The 23830-nt window shown below is 42.9% G+C and overlaps 1 protein-coding gene across 1 annotated transcript in view; it reads left to right on the top strand.

The window, feature by feature from the left end:
* Positions 1 to 23830, top strand: part of NUP210 (nucleoporin 210) — a 657387-nt gene that overhangs the window by 482787 nt on the left and 150770 nt on the right. Inside the window, exons 30-31 of the mRNA XM_063426963.1 lie at positions 1690 to 1867; positions 6045 to 6220. Coding sequence (XP_063283033.1) covers positions 1690 to 1867; positions 6045 to 6220 — 354 coding nt within the window. The remainder of the gene's footprint in view (positions 1 to 1689; positions 1868 to 6044; positions 6221 to 23830) is intronic.

The following is a 23830-nucleotide window of genomic DNA, read 5'->3' as shown; positions in this document are numbered from 1 at the left end:
ATTGATGGTAATTACATTTGTATGTGTGCCTTTATTTTTTATTTTTTATTTTTGGCTTTGTCTGTTTGATTTTGCATTTATGTATACTTTTACTTTTTTTTTTCTCTGCTTGAAAAACAGTTACATATGTATTTGCAATGCCACGACACAATAGACAAATACTATGATGGCAAACAGTGAGATATAAAGGCATGCCATATAAAATCAATGTAAATTTTTATAATAGCATTTTTAGATAGCTAAAATGTTATTTAGACAGCAGTATAGTGCACCCCGAGGCCACTGAAATTGGAGGGATATGTTGTATATATCTAGAGAGAAAAGGGAAAGTCGTGTCCACACTTAGAGTAGGTATGTCAAGTAAGATGAAAGTATAATTATAAAATAAATGCAGTAAAATTAATAAAATAAAAGACAACAGCTATAAATCAGGCAAATGGCAAAATGAGGTGCTGCCAGTCTCCCAGTATGCTGTTCAACCAATGCCCATAGTTGGCAGGGTATTGTCAGGAACGGAATACAGGAATAAACCCAGAAAACCCAGCATAAAGAAAACCAGACATAGAATAGAAAACCAGAAAAAACAGGAAAAACTAAACAAAAATTGTAAAAAGAGTACTGGATACCAGAAGCCATAGCCAGAATGTTCCGCAGCTAGGAACAGGATGTGACAGGTATATTCCCCCAAGGTTGGGCAGGTCTTCAAGCTTAACGTTATATATGCAAGCGATGGGCCCAGCGTCAACCGACAGGCTTCCCTCCTCTTTTATCCCTCTGTGCTAACCCAATGCTTTCCTGCAGGTCTTCTGCTTCAGAGCGTGGCTAGGTTTCATCTTCTGCAAGGCCTGCCAGTGCGGCCTCTGCCAGCTTTGATGCATTGCTGGAGTGATCAGGGTAGTTGGTGTACATTGGTTGCTCCGAGGTGGACTCAGAAGTACATAGGTGCTTAGAGAAGCAGGTATGTGCTTCCTAGCTCTAGACCTAAGATGTCACCTGTCCTTCCACCATTTTCGGCTGTGCGCTGTATGAACATCTCGTGCTTGCGGTGATGCTGTGAAGGCAATGCTTCAGCGTAGTGGATACACATTTTGTGCTTGATAGCCTGTCGCTCTTTAAGTGCCAGTTTGCAGCAAAAGGTAGCAAATAGGTTGTCCAACATGGACTCAATCTTACATCTTACTACAGCAATCAGGGGGACCACCATCATGATGTTCACCATATTTTGTGCTTTCTGAGTCAGCAAGCTGCCCGGCTCTGCCATCTGTAGGCTGCTGCAAGCCACCCTGGTCTCTGTTTTTTGGGAACATTTGGGTAAGGTATCAGGAGGTTCACCAGAGCACCCCTAACTCGTTGGTATGAGTACAGGCTCTGAACTCATGTCAAGATATGCCGAAAAATTGGCTGATTCCCTGGGAGCCCCTACCTTATGCGTTTGCTAGACTCGTAGGTCACGCTCCACCCCTTATGTATACTTTTTTGTATTTTATTGAATAAAGGATTTATAAGTAAGTTATACTTGTCTGCCAATATAGAGTGCATCCTTATATTTGTATATATGGTTTTGAGAGCATTTCAGGGAGTGCCTTATGAGGTGTTGCACCTGAAGCTATAAGCAGTAATTTAAGTTGATCCTCCATGCATTTTATTTAATGCTAATATAACACAGATAATTGTGCTTTGTGATTTTAGGGATCAAACTGCAGCAGCTGTCACATATCGCATCTTGAATACATCAAACAAATCTTCAATTGTTCATGTGGATGATAAAGGTTTACTTACTTCAGGATCACTCACTGGCATTTCAACTGTGGAAATAAATTCCCATGAAATTTTTGGGATCAACCAGACGTTTGTTATATCTGTTAAGGTAAGATGTGTGCCTTTTTTTGTAACTTGAGAAATAATTGTCCAATATTTGGTTTGCTTAATTTGAAGTATGGACATAGTAGACATTGTGAAAGACGCAATAGACATGTGCACAAGTGAAATTGTTGTTTTGTACGAATAGTTTTGTACTAAAAAAAAATTTAATTTGTCAATCCCGAATTTTGTCCGCAAACCATTCATTTTCGAACAAAATTTGTTAAAAAATATTTTTTTAAGTTGGGAATTTATGAGTCAATCATTACAACAATTTGGGATCCAGGGTTGGATACATTGGGCCATTATGGCTTTGTATGCAACACCTTTAGCAAGGTTAGTGGGACCAAAGTTGTGTTCAAATTGGTTTTCGCTTAATAATGGTACTACACAGGGATGTCCCCTGTCTCCCCCCCTTTATATTATGTCCATCGAGTCTAATAAGAACATCAAGGGATAAAGGTGTAAAGAAGGGGAACAAAAATTTGTATGTATGCCGATGATCTACTGATTTCTATTTCAGAGCCGAACAGGTCACTAGACTATCTTGTGAAAGAAATAGAAGAATATGGACAAGTAGCAAACTATAAAATTAATATAAAAAAAAAAACAATAATGGGTCTTAATTTAGATAATAGTTTAAAACAAGATATTAGATCTAAATATAATTTTACTTGGATGAAAAAAGATATGCCCTACTTGGGAATTAAATTAGCAAGGGATTTAAATAATATTAGAGAAGTCAACTTCTAGTCACTCCTTCGTCACACAAACCATTAAAAAAAAAATGGATAAATATAGAAACATCTTGGTAGGAAAGAAATAATATAATTAATTCATAGATTCTCCCCAAATGGCAATATATGTGTAGGATGATTCCTCTACATTTTTCAGATTAGTGGCTAAGTTTGATTCAGAAGAGTATTACAAACTTTATCTGGTGGGGGGGAAAAACCAAGACTTAATCAAAACATTTTAGCGCAAAGTAAGTTAAATGGGGTGACAAATTCCCATTAGTTAAAAACTCTTTTTCGGCTAGCATGATATACCATATATATCAGGGGTAGTCAGCCTTTTTCTACCTACTGCCCACTAATGCATCTTTCTTGATGGAAACATTTCCTTATCGCCCACCAGTTTTCACGCAAGTGCAGAATATTTTTTAGAAAGTAGGGTGTTTAAAAAAAAAAATGTATGTACATTTATCTTTTTATTTCTACTTTATGCATGTTTATAATGTTTTTTTTTTTTTTGTAATTCTTTATTTTTGTTGTGCATGGTATAACAACAGGCTTGTTCAGCCACAATAGCAGTCACAAGCAGTAATGTAACGAACAGGTAAAACATAGCGTGGCATATGAGTATACAGCACATTTTTAGTTTTGTAGGAGAAAAAACAAAAGAAGCAAGCTATTCCGATAACGATGCCTATCTGGGTAGGCTGTTATATGAGAAATGTTAAACAATGCATTAGCATAGGTATGCATTATGTATTTACATTGCGAGGTCATAGCAGAGGTTAGCTTAAGGTAACGGTATTATACATGCTAACAAAATTAGAATAGATGATATTTTAAACTATGTCTGTAACCGGTAATTCTACAAATGCTAGGTTCTAGATGCTTTAACTGACAGCCCGGTCTAATGGTTTGACTGTGCTAGTTTGGTTGGAGCATGCAACACATCTGTTGTTGTCTGTTAAAACATATGCTAATCTATAACCCTACTGCAGCACACACAACCGCACTAATAATAACCAATGCTTGATTGTTTATAAGAGACTACATACCATCTCTCCAGTTAAAATGTTTAAATGTTTCATTGTTAGGCATCCACATGGTATTTTCTTAATACTTAAAAGCATTATTGTTGTCGGTTTTTTTTATTTTATTTTTTGTATTTTTTTTTTTATTTATTTTTTTTTTTTTCTTTTTATTTTATTATGCCTCAGTGACTACTCCTAGTACGGACCTGGGCATTACCTAGCCTACCTACCTGCCCGCATATGTGTAGCCATTAGCTGTAAGAGGCAGGGAAATCCCAGTGGAATCGATAAAGCAGAGGCTAGCTACTAGAAATCAGCTGGTTTACATTTAAGCGACTACACCTAAGTTTACTTTGCATTACTTATTGTTATGTATTATTCATACTTTTACTCGACATAACTTTATTGCAAGACTCAGGGCCTAGGATGTGACGCAGGCAAGAATTAGGGCAAATAATGTCAGACACCTGAGCTTGTACATGCCCGTAATTATTATTATTTTTTTTTTAATGTCAGTTTGCATATCCGCTCCTGTCTACTTTTCTACGCTGCATATTGCGTGTTCACTGACAAAGCTATTACTTCGCCTGAAACCAAGCTTGTATGTTAAAGATAAAAATTGTGCAGTTGTAACTTATGTTTGCTATACCAGAACCGCCGGCACCTGCTGTTGTGGCAGTGCCGGCAAGTTTGTAATTTCTATGCACACCAAAATAAAGAATTAAAAAAAAAACAAAAAAAAAAAAAACATATGCTTACTGAGTGCTGCATAAACAAAGGCAATAAGAGTAAAAGTGAAGACAATCGAAAGTATAACATGCAATATGGTATAGCTGGTATGTCCCCTGGCTACACATGGTTAATATAGTTCTGCTCAGGACATTCAGCCTATGCCGCTTAGAGTCCAGACCTGATGAGGTGGCTTGGAGCCGGGCTCTGCTCCCCCTCCTTGCGCTTTTCATGTGCTGCGTCGAGCCAGGGAAGAATGTGACCTCCAGGGGTTGGCATTTTTGTGCGCCATGTAGCTTAAGAAGATCGCCTCTGGGTTATTTTGCCCCTGCTGTGGGCGTCTGGAGCTCCGTGGTCGAGGTGAGTAGTAGCGTCCATGCTGTTGGCCTGACCGGCGGACTGTTGTTCGCCACTGTGGTTTCTTGCTCTTCTTCTGTTTGGAAGCTGTACGGGGGGGCTGTTTATGCTTGATGCTTCGTGTAGTGGGATATCCCCCTGGAACTGCTCGGTTTTCTGCAGGTATGCAGGATAGCTTGTTGGGTTGATCTCCCTCTGGAGGCTGATTTGGTGTCGCTGCAATTAGAGCCTCGAATTTGGCCCAGAAGTCAGCAAAGGTGGCATCCAGTCGCTCCAGCACATGTTCTGCCGCACTTCCTCGTGTCTCCATGGGTTGCAGCGGGCCCTGCTGGTGATGCATAGGCCCGGCCGCCATCTTAGGTGGGTCAGCCGCGATCATGCGTCGGGAGGTGGTAGCTGTGCAGGGTTGATAGAGGGCACCAGCTAGTGGATACCGGGATAACCCCCGCCGGTCCAGAGGGGGGGGGGGGGAGGAGCATAGCTTCGGTCACCAGGGCCATTCAGGGTCTCTCCAGAGCTCAGGCTTTTGTAGGCCGCTGACTGCTTTCAGGACGTACCGGGGCCGGATCTGCTCACAACGAGTATCCTCCGGTGTACTGCAACTCCCTCGGTAAGATAAGTGCCTAAAGCGGTCTGCTAGATGAGTGACCTGGGTGTAAATCTCGCTTTATTGGGGCCAGATGCAGGAGCTTGTGTTAAGCACGTCTGGTTCCCCTGGCAGTCAGGCCGTTTATAATGTTTTTAACTTTATAAAAGTTTAATGAGAAAACAATAAAGTAAATTGAAATTACCTTTAACTAGTGATTATTGTGATCCTTGAGGCTGATGCTGCAAGACTAAATATGTGTCACCTGGTTCGAGTTTCGTAAGGAACAAACTGAGGTCTTCTCTTTCGGCGACATTCAGACAATTTCTCGGTTTGCTTATAATATGATTTCTCATCCGTGCATCAGCTCCCCTCCTCTCCCTCTTCAATCCCCCCCCCTTTTTTTTCCTTTTTCTATTTTTTTTACTTTCCTTATAACAATGCCCAGCAGGAAGGCTGAGCTAGGTAGCCCACTTATTATTATCAGCCAACAACAATTCTCTCCTTTTCCTTTTTTATTTTCCTCCTTTCTCCTTTTTCACAAGTACTCTGCTCCTTCTTTCTCCTATTTCCCAAGTACTCCACTCCCTGCTATTGTGTATCCCCCTACCTTCTCCAATTTTAATTGGATCTAAAAATTTTATATATTTAATAAAAATGTACCATCCACAGGGAGGAGCTGTAGAGCTGAATACAAAAATTCTGAGGTACACATTTATTAATAATTGTTTTGTTTGTTTTTTCCAGGTAACTCCAGTGTCTTACGTTAGAATTGTGAGCAGTCCCACATTTCACACCAGTGATAATCGCCAACTGTCCATGATTCCGCTGGGAGTAACATTAAATTTTGCCTTACAGTTTCATGACAGCACGGGTGATATTTTCCACTCACACAATTCAATTGTGAAGTTGGCAACAAACAGGTTTGTGTTCTGGATCCTTCAGCATGCATCATATTGTTTTTTTTCTTCATATTCACCAGCTTTTTTATGCTTCCCCCATAAACGTCCGGGGGGGACCCTGATCTAACCAATCAGTGTCCTATCCATACAAATGATGTAGAAGTGCATTAGACATGTCTTAACAGATTTACACATGTGCAGTTGGAAGTTCTCTTTGCCTTACAACATCATGCAAGGGGGAGAAGAGAGGGAGTATGATCAATGTGATTATGCCGAGCTGGCTGTCGTGTTTCTCTCTCCTGCTGCACAAAGATGCCATGTTTCTGTCATTGATGGACTGGTCTGAAATTGATATGGGTAGGAAGAAGCCAGGGGAGGAGGAGGGGGAGGCTGAAGAAACTCACCTGGCTCAGAGGCTAGCTTTATTTTTATTTTTGTATTCTTTATTTTTGCTGTGCTTATGATGACAAACAGGCTTGCTATACCATGACAGTAGGAGCAAACTTTTTTAATAATGTGGCGAAACCGACCTCGCCACGTGTCCTTGGAGGGGGCTGCTTGCCCGCCTCTTGCCTTTGGACTATGGACCCGACTTTATGTGAATGTGTTAACCCAGATAGCTATGCCATGGATCCCATTCGTGTAGTTAAAGACTTCGGCTCCATGGCAATTGAACTGTGTGAATAGGATCTGAGCGCTATTTGGTAGTTTTGTGCGCTCAGATCCCAGCTATCTGGGGATATGTGACATGTCTGTGTTTTATGTATAAAATGTGACTTTGTGTATTTTATAGTATTTTAATGCTTTGTGCTCACCATGTGCATAATGGAGTCTTGTCTCTGTCCTGGGAGATAATTGAATTACTTCTCAATTATCTCCAGGATAGAAGACTCTGAAACTGGTCTGGGCCAGATAGCCATGTGCCAGCCAGGGCCCAAAATATATTTTACTAACTTCTGAACCCCTGGTCTGATTCATGCCATTTTTTGATATGTTGTTCCCCTGAATGGATTGATTGTAAATATGTAATTTTTATGTGAATTGGATGTATGGTTTTAGAGTTATGAAAGTTAGGTAAAAAGTATGTTTTAAAATGTATGTATAATTGGATTACCTCCCAGGCTAAGGGGAGGGAATCTGTGGGATGTAGCCATTGTGTGATTGGTGTATTGTAAATCCCTCCCTTGCATGGGAGAACCCTTAATAAGACAGTGTGTGAATAAATCTAGTAGTTCCTGTTTTAACCCTTAAAGTGAAGTGTCGTCTCATTATTGGGGGAGGATTTATTGCATGCTGTTCCAGTTTGACTGCTACGAGTGCAAACCTATTTGTATGGTTCCTATTCAACTGTCTACAGCATTCAGATGCTTGAGAGGATTCATATGCTTCTCCAATACGGTGATTGTGGTGTCTGCCAGAGTGCTTGGAGTCCTCAGGAAACGCTAGGAGCATCCTTTAACGGAGGTACCCAGTCGGGTTGCCAGGCGATCCGTTACAAATAACATAGTATAATGGCAGAGAAAACAACACAACTTTATATGGTAAAATTAAACAGGCAAGGTAACAACAAAGGAGGAATTAAACTAGGTTTGCATAAGTAACACAGGTGACGTATAAAGAGAATCTAGAGAAGGACCACCAGGTAGGAATCAAAGTTGCACTGTCACTGGCAAGTGACATTAATGTGATACAAGAGGCAATGTATTTAAAGATTAGTTGGATGGTAGGCAGCAGACACTATAAATCAATTTGCCTGTAAAAGGTAAAACTAAAACAGAGGAGTGGCAGATGTGCTAAGTTACATAGTTACATAGCTGAAGAGAGACTTGCGTCCATCAAGTTCAGCCTTCCTCACATATGTTTTTGCTGTTGATCCAAAAGAAGGCAAAAAATCCAGTCTGAAGCGCTTCCAATTTTGCAACAAACTGGGAAAAATTCCTTCTTGACCCCAAAATAGCAGTCAGATGTCTCCTTGGATCAAGCAGCTATTACCCCACTAATTAGAAATTGTATCCCTGTATGTTTTGTTTTTGCAAGTATTTATCCAATTGCAATTTAAACATCTGTATAGACTCTGACAAAACCACCTCTTCCGGCAATGAATTCTATATCCTTATTGCTCTTACTGTAAAAAAACCTTTTCTTTGCCTTAGATGAAATATATTTTATTCTAGCCTAAATGTGTTACCTATGTAGCCCTGTTTATGAATAGATTTCCAGATAATGGTTTGTACTGGCCCCGAATATGTTTGTTAAGCATATATAATGTTATCATATCCCCTCCCAGGCGCCATTTTTCCAAACTAAAAAGATTTACATTTCTTCACCTTTCTTCATAACTAAAATGCTCCATTCCTTTTATCAATTTTGTAGCTCGTCTCTGGACTTTTTCTAGTGCCATGATATCTTTCTTACCAGCGATTTATAAAGAGGCAAAATAATATTTTCATCTCGAGAATTTATGCCCCTATTTATACATGACAAAACCTTACTGGCCTTATCAACGAGATATGACATATGACATTGCATATTGCTGCCTAATTTGTTGTCTATAACAATTCCCAAATCCTTCTCATGTGTGGTTATCCCTCGTTCACTACCATTTAGGGTGTAAATTGCTTGTGCATTCTTAACCCCATAACTTTGCATTTCTCTAAGTTAAATTTCATCTGCCATTTCAGTGCCCAGCCCCTTAATCTATCCAAATCCCTCTGCAGCAAGGCAATATCCTGCTCACATATTATTACTTTGCAAAGTTTTGTGTCATCTGCAAACACTGATACATGGCTTTCAATGCCCATTTCAAGATCATTTATAAATATGTTAAATAGAAGCGGTCCCAAAACAGAACCCTGAGGGACACCACTTTTGTCCAGCTTGAAAATTTACCATTAATGACAACTCGTTGTACTCTATCCTTAAGCCAGTGTTCTACCCAAGAACAAGAATATTCATCTAGACTGTGTCAGAAAAGCGAGAAAAGAGTCAGTGTCCAGCTTTCAGCCAATCCAGCTCAAACGGGGCAGTCAGAGTCTGTTACCGTGTTCTGGTAAGGAAAGTCGGCTAGCTCCACCGCCGTCGGCTTGGGCCACACACAGAAACCTTCTGCAACACGAGGGCCATCAGATAGGTATCCCAACCCCTCCGCTCCATAAGCCCAGGCCAGTTTATAAGCCAGTGCCTTTTCACCACTGGGCCCATCACCCATGGCAGGACCCACTCATCAACAATTCAACAGGGATGTGGATGGCTGATGGGCGCTACATCTATCTTGGCTCCAAGCCAAGAAGAGGAGCAGTGTACAGATGCCTTCCCGCACGTATCCGTAGGTGCAGGCGAATGAAGTGACTGCTGCTGCTGTCGAGATTCGATCCGAGTAAAGAAGGCCGTGCAGTGTGGATCAAATGCAGCATGGAATCTAGAATTCCAGGAGGATATGGAATGTTGAATAGATTAGGATTGGGCCCAGAGCCGAGTGTGAGGGTCAGCAGCGGCTATCTGACAGGTAACATTGTGCTGCGTTGCAATCTTCATTGCCTTTCACCACAGGGTTACATCAAAAGTGGCCATTTTGAGATTTCCACTTGGCATCAGGCTGATATTAACCGTATTGCCAGTGCAGAACAGGAAGGCTGAGTATTTCTGGGGTCTGGGATAACTATGGGGGGGGGGGGGGGGAGACAGAGCTCCAAGTATGTACAGGATCGGTCAGTCTGGGCATGGGCGTAGGAACCCAAAAAAATCTGGGGGGGATAGCATTTTTACTCGCCGGGTATATTCTTATTCCGTAAACTAGGAGTTGTTTATCCCATTGTACAGCGCAACGGAATTTGCAGTAGCTATATAAATGATTAAATAATAACATTAAAGGGTCACTACAGGGAAGGGGTTTTGTGATGTAATTCCAGTAAAATACAAGTTTAGCAGGCTAAGATTGCCACAAGGCATATGTATGTATATGTGTTTGTAGTATCAGTTAGTTAATTACACGTAGCTAAGATACTGTTATCACTGTACTGACCAGGTGCAGGAATGTAAGAACTGGAATTACGCGTCCCTCTCCTTTGTATCAGATGAGCCACGTGGTTAGACCGGATGGATGAGTTTAGACTCTATTTATTAAATAGGTTAAGGGTATGTGTGGGTGTAGTTAATTGTGGGAGGAGCTACAGTGCTATATAAGGAATGTACTCTATGTATTCAGTACTCAGACTTTGCTGTATTTTGGTGACGCTAGTCCCTCTGAGTCCCGATCGGTGATCCAATAAAGAATCTCTTCCTTCCTGAAGAAACCTGTGTCCATCTCTCTGTGCTTGGCTTCCGTCAGTTTCTCCGGTATCATTTGGTGCATTGGCCGGGAAGCTCATCGTTCAACGGTAGCTGAGAGGCAGAGGCGTGAGACGGTCTATCTTTGCCCACGTTCTCTACGGCTGCACCCCTGAACTTCTGCGTGGACCTCCCTTCGTCTCGGCGCCACTGGTCTGTTGTCCAGGAGATCATCGGCCTCTACGTGAGAAGTGCTGGGGTGTCCCCGTCGATGAGTGTGAACTCAGGTTCAGGAACGAGGAGGTAAGACAACTGCTGTTTTAGACGGCAGGACCCACTAGGGGTATACCGATTGTGCGGTAGGCCCAAAGGGGTTTTGAATCAGTGTATCTGCCCCCTCTGTCGGAGGGAAGGAGCGAAGGCGCACCGCTCGATCGAACGCTCTTTAGTCAGACCGTTTGATTTGGTTAGTCAGGCGGGGTCCTGGTGTAAATAGCCCTAGCCGGACACCGGTGTCTTGTCTAGACTAGCGTTCTAGGGTGTATATTACGTTCGCTAGGTCGGAGGGACCGGGAGACTAAGCGGCGCCTGTGTAAATTCGGTTCGCTAGTTCTCATCCTATCTGGGCTAAGTGGGAAGGCGTGTAAATTTGGAACCCACTAGACTTTTGATAGTGCGACTAAGAGGCGCCTGTGTAAATTCGGTTCTCTAGCTCGCTATATATGTGGTGATTGGGCAGTGTGGCTAACCAAAACGGGTGTATATAGTTTTAGGTAGTCCATTCAAGGTACTGGCCAATAGTTTAGTTGGGAATTGTAAATGTGTTAACGATTGTTTTAGTAAAGTGTATATCTTGTTAGATAGCGCGAGCTCAGCCGTCTAGCGAGAGTGTTAATAGTGTGTTGCTGTATTATAGTGCACGGTACCATAACCCTGTATATTTACTGACATTATATAATAAGTACTAATCATTGTCGTCCATTGCATGTTTAACACCATAACCACTAATAATTGTATTGTGACCTTAACTTGTGCTTTGACCTATGCTAACCGTACTGTAACCGCTATTTGTAAAAGACGATGTTACTGGGGTGTGTTATAGACGGGTAATTCGTATATAGAGAATTATAGCGTGGGTGACTGTATAGTTACGCCAAAGGGCATAATATTGATTATATAGTGACTGGTGTAACAGCTGTGTGTGTACGGGAATTCCCTGAGTGTTTATTGTTATTGTGTACGTTTCACTTGGTAACCGTACCACGTGGTGCTGTTGCCAGAGGAAACGGGTGTGACTGTTGAATAGTACGCGTGTATAGTATTCGTTGTCGACGACGTTCCATTGTTAAGTATGGGTGCGTCGCAGTCAACGATTCCGGATCCCTTAGGATGTATGGTTAAGAATTTTAAAAAGGGATTCAAAGTTTGTGATTTTGGGGTAAAGATGTCTCCTGTACGTTTGGTCACTTTGTGTACTAGGGAGTGGCCTACTTTGGTTGCGGCATGGCCGAAACGTGGCAGTTTGGATCCAACTCTGGTACAGCGCTTACACGTGGCTGTATCGGGTAGGCCTGAACTTTACGGCCAGTTTCCTTATATTGACTGTTGGAGACAGGCCGTAAATGACTCGCCAAAATGGCTCCAGACATGCCACGAGGAGCAGTGTCGCCTCATGGTAGCTAGGACTTGCTCGTCCACTAGGACTGGTGTTAGGCCCATTTTGGACACGCCCCCTGAGTCCGAGATCCCTTTGCCGCCCCCTTACTTTCCGTTAAGAAGAAGTGACGCAAACGCAGGAAGTCCTGCACCCCTCCCCTCATTACCCTCATCCACTTCCGCTTCCTCCTCCAGTACAGGATCCACCCCCCCTCGTACTAAATCTCCCCTTCCGGAACCAGAATCCACCCCCATTAGAAACGAATATCCTGATTTGGCGCCACTTCAGACTTCCGGTCAAGCTTCATCTAGCTCGGCTCGAAGTGTTTTATTTACGACCTTTTCCCAAAACCGACCTCCCACATCCCCATACCCTATCTCTCCCTGACCGGAACCCATGACTGACGCCTCTCTACGTAGCCCCATCCAAACCCGACAGTTGACTGGTGCCCAACAATTAAAGCACTATCAGATGCCTCTTCGTCTGAATCCCGGGTCAGCTTATATCGATGCCGCAGGTCAAATGGCACACGCTGACCCAGTCTTCGTATATGTCCCATTTACCACAACCGATCTTTTAAACTGGAAGACCCATAATTCCTCGTATACTGAGAAACCACAAGCTATGACTGATCTGTTCACCTCAATAGTACAGACGCATAATCCGACATGGGCTGATTGCCAGCAGTTACTAATGACTTTATTTAACAATGAGGAAAGGACAAGAATAAATCAAGCAGCCATTAAAGCATTAGAGGATAGAGCCCGTGCTTTGAACCAAGCCAATCCAGCAGCATGGGCCGCGACACACTATCCCAACACCGATCCCGATTGGAACGTAAATGGTGCTGATATGGTTCAACTCAGAGCCTATAGAGACGCTATAATTGCTGGCATGAAAGCCGGAGGAAAGAAAGCCATTAACATGTCGAAGACAGTTGAGGTGATCCAGAAAAGCGATGAAGCGCCCAGTGTCTTTTATGACCGATTATTGGAGGCATACCGCTTGTATACCCCCTTTAATCCGGAAGACGCAGACAATTCCCGAATGGTTAACTCCGCCTTTGTCAGCCAAGCATACGGAGATATTAAGCGCAAGCTACAAAAGTTAGAAGGGTTTGCAGGTATGTCCATCACCCAACTAATGGAGGTAGCAAATAAGGTCTATATGAACAGGGATACAGAAAGTAAGAAAGAGGAAGAGCGCAAGATGCGTAAAAAGGCTGATATGCTAGCGGTAGCGATCGCAGGCGTAGATAAACGGGGCCCAGATAGAGGCAATAATAGATGGAGTAGGGAGCCTTTGAGTAGGGATCAATGCGCGTATTGCAAGGAAGAAGGGCATTGGAGGAACGAATGTCCGCAAAGAGAGCAGTACGAGAGAGACCAACCCAGGGCAGGCTACGGAAACTTTAGAGGTAGAGCGAGAGGTAGAGGAGGCCCCGGAGGGAGTAATGGTTATAGAGGGAGTAATGGGAACAGAGGAAGTGTTAGGGAAGACAGGTATATTCCAGCAGCGCAAAGGTCCCGCGATAGAGAAGGTAGGGACTTTGTAGGATTGGCTGACACTGTCATGGAGGACTATTGATACCGACCGGGCTCCATCCCCCTTGGTCGAGCGGAGCCTATGGTCGATGTATCAATAGGGGGGAAAAGGAGTGCGTTCATGATCGACACTGGTGCTGAACATTCAGTGGTGACTAATCTAGTTGCTCCTCCATCTGGAAGGACTATTACTGTGATAGGAGCAACTGGAAGAAGTGCTGAAAAACCGGTTCTTAAAAGTCGACTCTGTACATTGGGAGGCCACGTAGTAAAACACCAATTCCTTTATATGCCTGAATGTCCAGTCCAATTGCTGGGACGTGATATGCTATCAAAATTACAAGCGCAGATTACGTTCCTACCAAATGGAACAACATCCTTAAAGTTTAATGGACCTTCAGGTATTATGACTTTATCCGTACCAAAGGAAGAAGAGTGGCGACTTTATACAGTGTTGACTAGCCAAAACCCTAGGAGTGATGAGACATTGTTTAACATACCAGGAGTTTGGGCAGAGAACAACCCACCAGGACTGGCCCGCAATATTCCACCAATAAAAATTGAACTGAAACATGGGGTTTATCCAGTGAGCCTAAGACAATATCACATTCCGCAGAAGGCTAAGAAGAACATCCAATCCTATCTGGATAAGTTCATACGGTATGGTATCCTAAAATTCTGTACTTCCCCCTGGAACACCCCATTGCTGCCTGTTCAAAAGCCCGGTACAGATGAGTATCGACCTGTACAGGACTTAAGAGCAGTCAATGATGCGGTTGTTAGCATACATCCAGTTGTACCCAATCCATATAACCTGCTTGCTTTAATTCCGGGCGGGGCTACTTACTTCACAGTCTTAGATCTCAAAGATGCCTTCTTTTGCCTCCGAATTGCCGCAGAAAGCCAATGTATTTTCACTTTCCAATGGGAGAACGCTGTAACGGGCTCAAAACGCCAAATGACTTGGACAAGACTGCCCCAAGGGTTTAAAAATTCACCTACCCTATTTGGTTCAGCTCTAAGTCAAGATCTACTGGATTTCGAGTCTATCCCAGGAGAATGTGTATTGTTACAATATGTAGATGACTTGTTGATAGCAGCAGTTACAAAAGAAAAATGTCAGCAAGCAACGCACGATCTACTACATATTCTCTGGAAGGCAGGATACAAGGTGTCCAGGAAGAAGGCTCAGTTGTGTTTGCCAACTGTCAAGTATCTGGGATTCCATATCTCTGAAGGTCAAAGGATTATGGGGCCAGAGAGAAAAGAAGCTGTCTGCCAAATACCAATACCCAAGAATAGAAGACAAGTGCGAGAATTCTTGGGGGCAGCAGGCTTCTGTAGGATATGGATTCCCAGCTATGCGATACTGGCAAAACCTCTGTACGCAGCCATCAAAGGTACAGAGCACGACCCCTTCTTATGGACCCAAGAACAGCAAACGGCATTTGAAGATGTGAAGAAGGCTTTGATGAGTGCCCCAGCATTAGGTCTACCTGATCACACACGACCATTCTACTTATATGTACACGAGCAAAGAAGAATGGCTGTGGGAGTATTGACACAGTACTTGGGATCATGGCAAAGACCTGTTGCCTACATGTCTAAGCAACTGGATGCAGTGGCCAGCGGACTTCCACCTTGTCTAAGAGCCGTAGCTGCAGCCGCCCTGCTAGTAGCTGAAGCCGATAAACTCACTCTGGGTCAAGAACTTTATGTACGAGTCCCACATGCAGTACAGACGTTGTTGGATTACAAAGGAAATAATTGGTTTAGTAACAGCCGTATGACCAAGTATCAAGCAATGTTGTGTGAAAACCCAAGAGTGCATTTAGAGACTGTAAACACCTTAAATCCAGCTACCCTTTTGCCGCAACCTACTGAAAGTCAACATGATTGTTTGGAAGTAATGGATGAAGTATTTTCAAGTAGACCAGATCTTCGTGATTTTCCCATCCAGAACCCCGATGTTCAATATTACACCGACGGCAGTAGTTATGTGAAAGAAGGGATCCGCTATGCAGGATATGCAGTGACAACAATAGACAAGGTGATAGAAGCTCGGCCACTGGCGAAAGGAACATCAGCACAAAAGGCAGAATTAATAGCACTAACACGAGCGTTACAATTGGCTGAAGGTTTAAGAGTAAATATCTATACGGACTCTAAGTATGCGTTTTTAACCACTCATGCCCACGGAGCTTTGTATAAAGAAAGAGGACTACTGAATTCAGAAGGCAAAGAAATCAAGTACGCAGCTGAAATCCTACAACTATTGGAAGCAGTGTGGGAGCCGAAAGAAGTCGGTATCATACATTGTCGAGCGCATCTGAGAGGAGATGGTGATGTAACCAAGGGAAATCGGATGGCAGATAGTGCAGCTAAGCGTGCTGCTGAATCAGGAAGACAGGAGTATGTGGGGCATATAGCTGCTCTTATACCAACTCCACTGTCCCAATGGACTCCAGTTTATACAGCTCAAGAAGAGGAGTGGTTAAAGACTGAACCGGGAAAGTATTTGGAGAACAAGTGGTATCAGCTAGAAGATGGAAGAATAGTCATACCAGCATCACTAGCGGTAGAAATTGTCCAAAATTATCACAACGGGACACATTCTGGGAGAGACAGTACTGAAGAATCTCTCAGGAAACATTTCTACATACCAAGATTGTCCAACTTGACTCAGGCCATTGTACGCAGATGTGTAACGTGTGCTAAGAATAATGCAAGACAAGGACCAGTAAAGCCACCAGGAGTCCAGTTTATGGGGGGACTCCCCATGTCCGATCTACAAATAGACTTTACAGTAATGCCTAAATCGGGTGGACATCGTTACCTGTTGGTAATTGTGTGCACCTATTCAGGCTGGGTAGAAGCATGTCCTACTCGTACAGAGAAAGCAGGAGAAGTTGTAAGATTCCTGCTACGAGAAATAATACCCCGATATGGACTACCCTGTTCTATAGGATCGGACAATGGTCCAGCTTTTGTTCATCAGTGCCTACAACAACTGACTCATATGCTTGGTATAAAGTGGAGGCTTCATACTGCATATAGACCCCAGAGTTCTGGTAAGGTAGAGAGAATGAATAGAACTATAAAGAACCAGTTGGCTAAAATGTGTCAGGAAACCCAACTTAAGTGGAACGTTCTCTTACCCATAGCTTTATTGCGAATCCGCAGTACCCCTACCAGAAGGATGGGCCTCTCTCCTTTTGAAATCATGTATGGGCGACCACCTCCCGTACTTGGTAACTTAAGGGGGGACTTGAGTCAGTTGGGAGAAGGAATTACCCGGCAGCAGGTTGTAGAGTTGGGTAAGACTATGGAGGAGGTACAGAAATGGGTACAAGATAGATTACCTGTGAATATTTATCCCCCTGTTCATAGTTATCATCCAGGAGACCAAGTGTGGATTAAAGAGTGGAATAATGTACCGTTAGGGCCCAAGTGGAGAGGTCCTTATGTTGTTCTTTTGTCTACCCCTACAGCGATAAAAGTAGCCGAAGTAACTCCGTGGATACATCACTCCAGGGTTAAACCAGCAGCAGTCGATTCTTGGCAAATTACAGCAGATCCAGAGAATCCCTGCAAGATCCGGTTGAAACGCACTACTCAGTCGGAGTAACGAGGAATTATTGTGGATTACAAATTTTATTGTTACAGGTGTGAGTGAGAAGGCCATAATAAAGCCTGTCCGCTTACCAACACATAGTGTATAAGCCAGGAAAGTCTCGAAGGGACACCTGTGAAGACGAGCAGAACTCCATTCCCTGCAGCCCTCACATCCTGGAAGCTGAGGTTCCATCGCACGGACGAAGACTGAGGATGACGGCGAAAGATGTGCTTTTGATTGTGTTTATTTATATGTGTTTTTATATTCAGGAAGGTAGAGGTACCGACACTCCTAGCTGTGAGGTATGCATTAAGACTACGAGAACAGGTAACCATATTTCCCAAACCCTAATTTGGCATTCACAATACGAATGTAAAGGAGAGGTATCAAGATGTAGATACCTAAATATAGACTATAGTGTGTGCCATTTAGGAGTAGGAGAACCTAAGTGCTTCAGTCCAGAGTATCAACCTCGTACAATTTGGTTGACTCTCAGGAATGGAGATCCTCAGGGGACCCTAATTAATAAGACGGTGTTAGAATCCGTACATTCTTCGGGTGTTCTGCTATTTGATGCATGTAAGGCGATATCAAGTGGTAGAAAACCGTGGAATGTATGTGGGGATCTTAGATGGGAGAGGACGTATGGGTCTAATGATAAATATATTTGTCCCAGTAGTAAAAATAAATATGTGAGTCCTAGATGCCCAAATAAAGACTATAACTTTTGTCCATATTGGTCTTGTGTGGGGTGGGCGACTTGGGGACAGACAGTAGATAAAGACATGATAGTGACTAAGTTGCCGACTAGCCCTTATTGTAAGTCTATGGAATGCAACCCAGTCCATATACTTATTAATAACCCCGACAAGTTCCTAGATAAGTATGGAAATTTATTTGGGTTTCAGATATACGGGACGGGTTTAGATCCTGGGACATTATTGTTTATAGGAATAGAGACTGATACGGTATCCTCCCAGACTCATCAAGTATACCATTCCTTTTATGAAGAGATGAGTATAGATAATAAGATCCCCCATAACGCTAAAAACCTGTTCATTGACCTAGCTGAAAGTATTGCCGGTAGTCTTAATGTTACCAACTGCTATGTGTGTGGAGGTACTAACATGGGAGAACAATGGCCTTGGGAAGCAAAGGAGGTAATGTCCGGTTCTGAGGCAGTTGACCAACTAATATCTACACAAGCCGATTATCATTTGAGTGTTAGAGGTAAATCTGAGTGGAGATTAAAGACCTCCATCATAGGTTATGTTTGCATAGCAAGGAAAGGAATAATGTATAATACTTCTGTAGGAGAATTAACTTGTCTAGGGCAAAAAGCTTATGATGATGATACTAAAAATACAACTTGGTGGTCGGCTTCAAATGTCTCAGAACCATCTAACCCGTTTGCTAGATATGCCAGTTTAAAGGATGTGTGGTTTGATTTATCCATCACATCTACCTGGAGAGCCCCAGCAAATTTGTACTGGATCTGTGGTAAGAAAGCCTATTCGGAGTTGCCACAGGACTGGGAAGGGGCATGTGTGTTGGGTATGCTCAAACCATCCTTCTTCTTGTTACCGATTGAAACAGGTGAGACTTTAGGTGTTAAAGTGTATGATGTGAATCATAGGAAGAAAAGGGGACCCTTAGAGATAGGCACCTGGGAAGATAATGAATGGCCTCCCCAGCGTATCATAGATTATTATGGGCCAGCCACGTGGGCAGAAGATGGTACCTTTGGTTATAGAACCCCAATTTATATGCTCAACCGTATTATAAGATTACAGGCGGTGGTTGAGATTATTACTAATGAGACCTCACAAGCACTCAATCTTCTAGCGAAGCATAATACCAGGATGAGGACAGCAGTGTACCAAAATAGATTAGCCTTGGATTACCTTTTGGCAGTAGAGGGAGGTGTATGTGGGAAGTTTAACCTGAGCAATTGCTGTCTTCAAATAGATGACGAAGGGCAAGCAATAGCTGAGCTTACTAGCCATATGGTTAAACTAGTGCATGTGCCTACTCAGGTATGGAAAGGGTACAATCCAAGTAGTTGGTTTGGTAGCTGGTATGAGTGGTTTGGAGGGCTTAAGGCAGTGGTAGGTGGAGTCCTACTGATTTTACTGTTGTGTCTACTCCTACCGTGTCTTATACCCTTAGTAGTTAGGTCTGTGCAAAGCCTGATAGGAAGTATAGCAGAGAGGAAGGCTGCTGCACAGATAATGGCGATATATAAGTATAAGGCTCTAGATCAAGGAGAACCAATGCAGGAAGATGAGTGTTAAAAGATTCACATCATAAGATAAGTCTGGTCTGGTTCATGGTAACCTGAGGTATATGCAAACCAAGGTTAAGTGATGCCTCAAGTAATTGTGAAATATCAGAGGCATCAAAGGGGGGAATGTGATGTTATTCCAGTAAAATACAAGTTTAGCAGGCTAAGATTGCCACAAGGCATATGTATGTATATGTGTTTGTAGTATCAGTTAGTTAATTACACGTAGCTAAGATACTGTTATCACTGTACTGACCAGGTGCAGGAATGTAAGAACTGGAATTACGCGTCCCTCTCCTTTGTATCAGATGAGCCACGTGGTTAGACCGGATGGATGAGTTTAGACTCTATTTATTAAATAGGTTAAGGGTATGTGTGGGTGTAGTTAATTGTGGGAGGAGCTACAGTGCTATATAAGGAATGTACTCTATGTATTCAGTACTCAGACTTTGCTGTATTTTGGTGACGCTAGTCCCTCTGAGTCCCGATCGGTGATCCAATAAAGAATCTCTTCCTTCCTGAAGAAACCTGTGTCCATCTCTCTGTGCTTGGCTTCCGTCAGTTTCTCCGGTATCAGTTTTACTTACCCGGATACAGCGCCGGGATCCTCCTGATTAGAACCACCTCTACCCCTCCCATGAATATTAGAACCACCCCTACCCCTTCCATGCACAAAAGAACCCCACCTACCCCTTCCACGCGTTTTAACCCCCCTACCCCTTCCATGCATATTAGTACCCCCTAACCCCTTCCATGCATATTAGTACCCCCTAACCCATTCCATGCATATTAGAACCCACCCTACCCCTTCCATTCATATTAGTACTCCCCTAACCCCTTCCAATAATTTTTCTACCTCCCCCCTCCTCCCATCCTTATTAGTAACCCCCCTAAACCCTTCCAATTATTGTTCTACCTACCCCTCTCCCCCTATCCTTATTACTAGCCTCCCTAACCTTTTCCAATTATTTTTCTGACATGTTAACTAACGCCAGTGCTGGAGTGCCGCCGTGTTTACATTAACCCCTTAAGGACCCATGACATGTGTGACATGTCATGATTCCCTTTTATTCCAGAAGTTTGGTCCTTAAGGGGTTAAAAGGCCTGCAGGGACAGGCTATAGACACCAGAACCACTACATTAAGCTGCAGTGGTTCTGAGGAGTATAGTGTTTCTTTAATGTGAGGTAAATTAGAGATTAGTGCCACGAATAATATACTAGATCGCCTACCTACAACCAGATGAGGATGATGATGGACTCTAGCTGCAGTCTGGCTCCACTGGTCTGGTGTAGAACAGGCTCTCTGGAGGCTGTTTGTAACTGTGGTCACAAAAATCAATGTTCTGGGAGAACGGGAAGCAGCTCCATTTTTTGGGGGCCCTTTACACAGCTCAAGGTCTGGGTCCCAGGGTCCACCTTCATGTTCCACCAATGCGTTTGTTCACAGGGGGTGGAGTTTGAAGGGGATGTCCTGATATGTGTGTAAGGAATGCATTGTGTGAATCTGTGTTTGTACGGGATGCAGTGTGTGCGTCTGTAAGGGGTGCATTGAGTGTGTGTACGGGGTACATTGAGTGTGTGTAAGGAATGCATTGTGTGTTTCTGTGTGTGTAAGGGTTGCATGATTGTGTAATTGTGTGTGTGTACGGGGTGCATTGAGTGTGTGTAAGGAATGCATTGTGTGTTTCTGTGTGTGTAAGGGTTGCATGATTGTGTGATTGTGTGTGTGTGTGTGTGTGTGTGATGGATGTCAATCTCTCTCCCTCCCTTGTCACTCTCTTTCTCCCCCTCCCTCCCTTGTCACTCTTTCTCTTTCTCCTGTTCGTACACATGCTAGCCCCTGCCTCCCCCCCCCCCCCCCCCCTCCTGTTTTAAGCAATTCCAATTTTGCTATACTTAGCCTCTAGGCAACTGCATGGTCCCTCTATAATATACTTTACATATAGTACATTATACCTGAGGGGTACACCCATGGGACCCATATTTGTTGCCCATTCAGTCCTTCTGACTTCAGGGTTAGTTTGTTCTTACTCTGTAGTCTTTCTTTTTCTTATATTGACTATAACAACAAGATGACATAGTCTTAAATTAGAGGGGCAAAGGTTTAAAAATAATATCAGGAAGTATTACTCTATTGAGAGGTTAGTGGATGCATGAAATAGCCTTCCAGTTGAAGTGGTAGAGTTTAATACAGTGAAAGAGTTTAAGCATGCGTGGGATAGGCATAAGGCTTCAGGATTCTGAAAATTTAAGTTTCATGTGAATGTGATGTAAACTTTTAAAGTTATGAATATTGGGTAAAACTGTATATTTTCCAGTAATTATATCACAGGCAGAGGGAAGGATTTTGTGGTAATGAATGAGAGTGTTTTACTGTATATTACGTGTTTGATTGGCTGTTCCACAAAACCACGTGGGTGGTACTATTTTGTAAAAATGTGTATATAAGAACAATAAAACCACAGCTCTGTCTGTTCCTGTTTTGACCCTCAACATAGAGCCTTGGGGGATACGGCTGCATCTACACTGGGTGATTGCTATACTCTGTATACTCCCCTGGCTATAATCACTAAGCTCTTTTAAGAGCTTGTTCCAGCTTCGCTCTCTGCAGGAAGAGAGGTTCGGTCTGCAGTGCTTATGGTGTCTGCAGAAGTGCTTGGAGCCCTCGGGAAGGTACTCGGTTGGAGTACTAGGAGCTCCGTTACACAGCCTATGCAAATGAAGGTTACCATTTTAACCTAGCACAAATAGGCTCCCAGCTTGTATACTATGGCACCACACTGGACCCCAGTTAGCTTAGTGGTGTAGTAGCAAAACCATTAACATATTTATTTAGCCAGTCATTATTAACAGGAGTAGTCCCAGAAGATTGAAAGTTAGCGAATGTTGTGCCCATTCACAAGAAAGGTAGTAGGGAGGAGTCGAGCATCTATAGGCCATAAGCCTTACTTCAGTAGTGGGGAAAATAATGGAAACCATGTTAAAGGATAGGATTGTTGAACATCTAAAAACACATGGACACATTTCAAAATCAGAGACAACATGGGTTTACTTCAGAGAGATCACGCCAAACTAATCGTATTTATTTTTTTGATTGGGTAACTAACAAAATAGATCAGGGTGGTGCAGTAGCCATTGCTTACCTAGATTTCAGGCTTTTGACTCTGTTGATTTCAATGCTTTTGACTCTGTTGCACATAGAAGGCTCATCAATAAACTTTAAGTTTGGATTCCAATATTGTTGAATGGGTAAGGCAGTAGTTGAGTGACAGGCAACATAGGGTTGTAGTCAATGGAGTATATTCGAAGCATGGTCTTTTTACCAGTGGTGCATCTCAGGGATCTGTACTTGGACCCATTCTCTTTAATTTTTTATTAAAGATATTGCAGAAGGTTTTGACGGTAAGGTATGTCTTTTTGCTGATGATACCAAGATATGTAACATGGTTGATGGGGATTTAGAGTATTGTACACCGTACTAGAGACTGTATCTTCAGAAGGATATTGATACTTTGGAAAGAGTTCAGAGAAGGGCGAATAAACTAGTTCATGGATTACAGGATAAAATTTACAAGGAAAGGTTAAAGGATCTTCCCATGTATAGCTTGGAAAAAACATTTAAATATGATAGAAACATTTAAATACATAATGGGAATCATTTAAATACATACATCGAATCAACACAGTAAAGGAGGAGACTTTTTTTTAAAAGAAGACAAACTACCACAAGAGGACATAGTCCTTAATTAGAGGGACAAATGTTTAAAAATAATATCATGAAGTATTACTTTATTGAGAGTCATAAGGCTATCCTAGCTATAAGATAAGAACAGGGACTAATGCAAATATGTAGACTAGATGGGCTGAATGGTTCTTATCTGCCGTCACATTCTATGTTTCTAAAAGCCAGCTGTAACGGATCACCTGGCACCCCGACTGGGTACCTCTGTTAACGGATGCTTCCTAGCTGACGCTGAGGACTATAAGCACCGCACCGGACACCACAACCACCACAGACTCCACAACCGCCGTAGCTTAACTGGAATCTTGCTGTCTTCCTTCCACCCTGGATCAACCTCCAACATCCAGGACCATGTGGGAAAGACCTCTCCCCCAGCTCTTAAAGGACCACTCTAGTGCCAGGAAAACATACTCGTTTTCCTGGCACTAGAGTACCCTGAGGGTGCCCCCACCCTCAGGGACCCCCTCCCGCCGGGCTCTGGAGAGAGGAAGGGGTTAAACTTACCTCTTTTTCCAGCGCCG

The sequence above is a fragment of the Pelobates fuscus genome, chromosome 7 (assembly GCF_036172605.1).
Source record: "Pelobates fuscus isolate aPelFus1 chromosome 7, aPelFus1.pri, whole genome shotgun sequence".
NCBI lineage: Eukaryota > Metazoa > Chordata > Amphibia > Anura > Pelobatidae > Pelobates > Pelobates fuscus.
The sequence above is the reverse complement of the archived record's forward strand: the minus strand, read 5'-3'. Positions and strand labels throughout refer to the sequence as shown.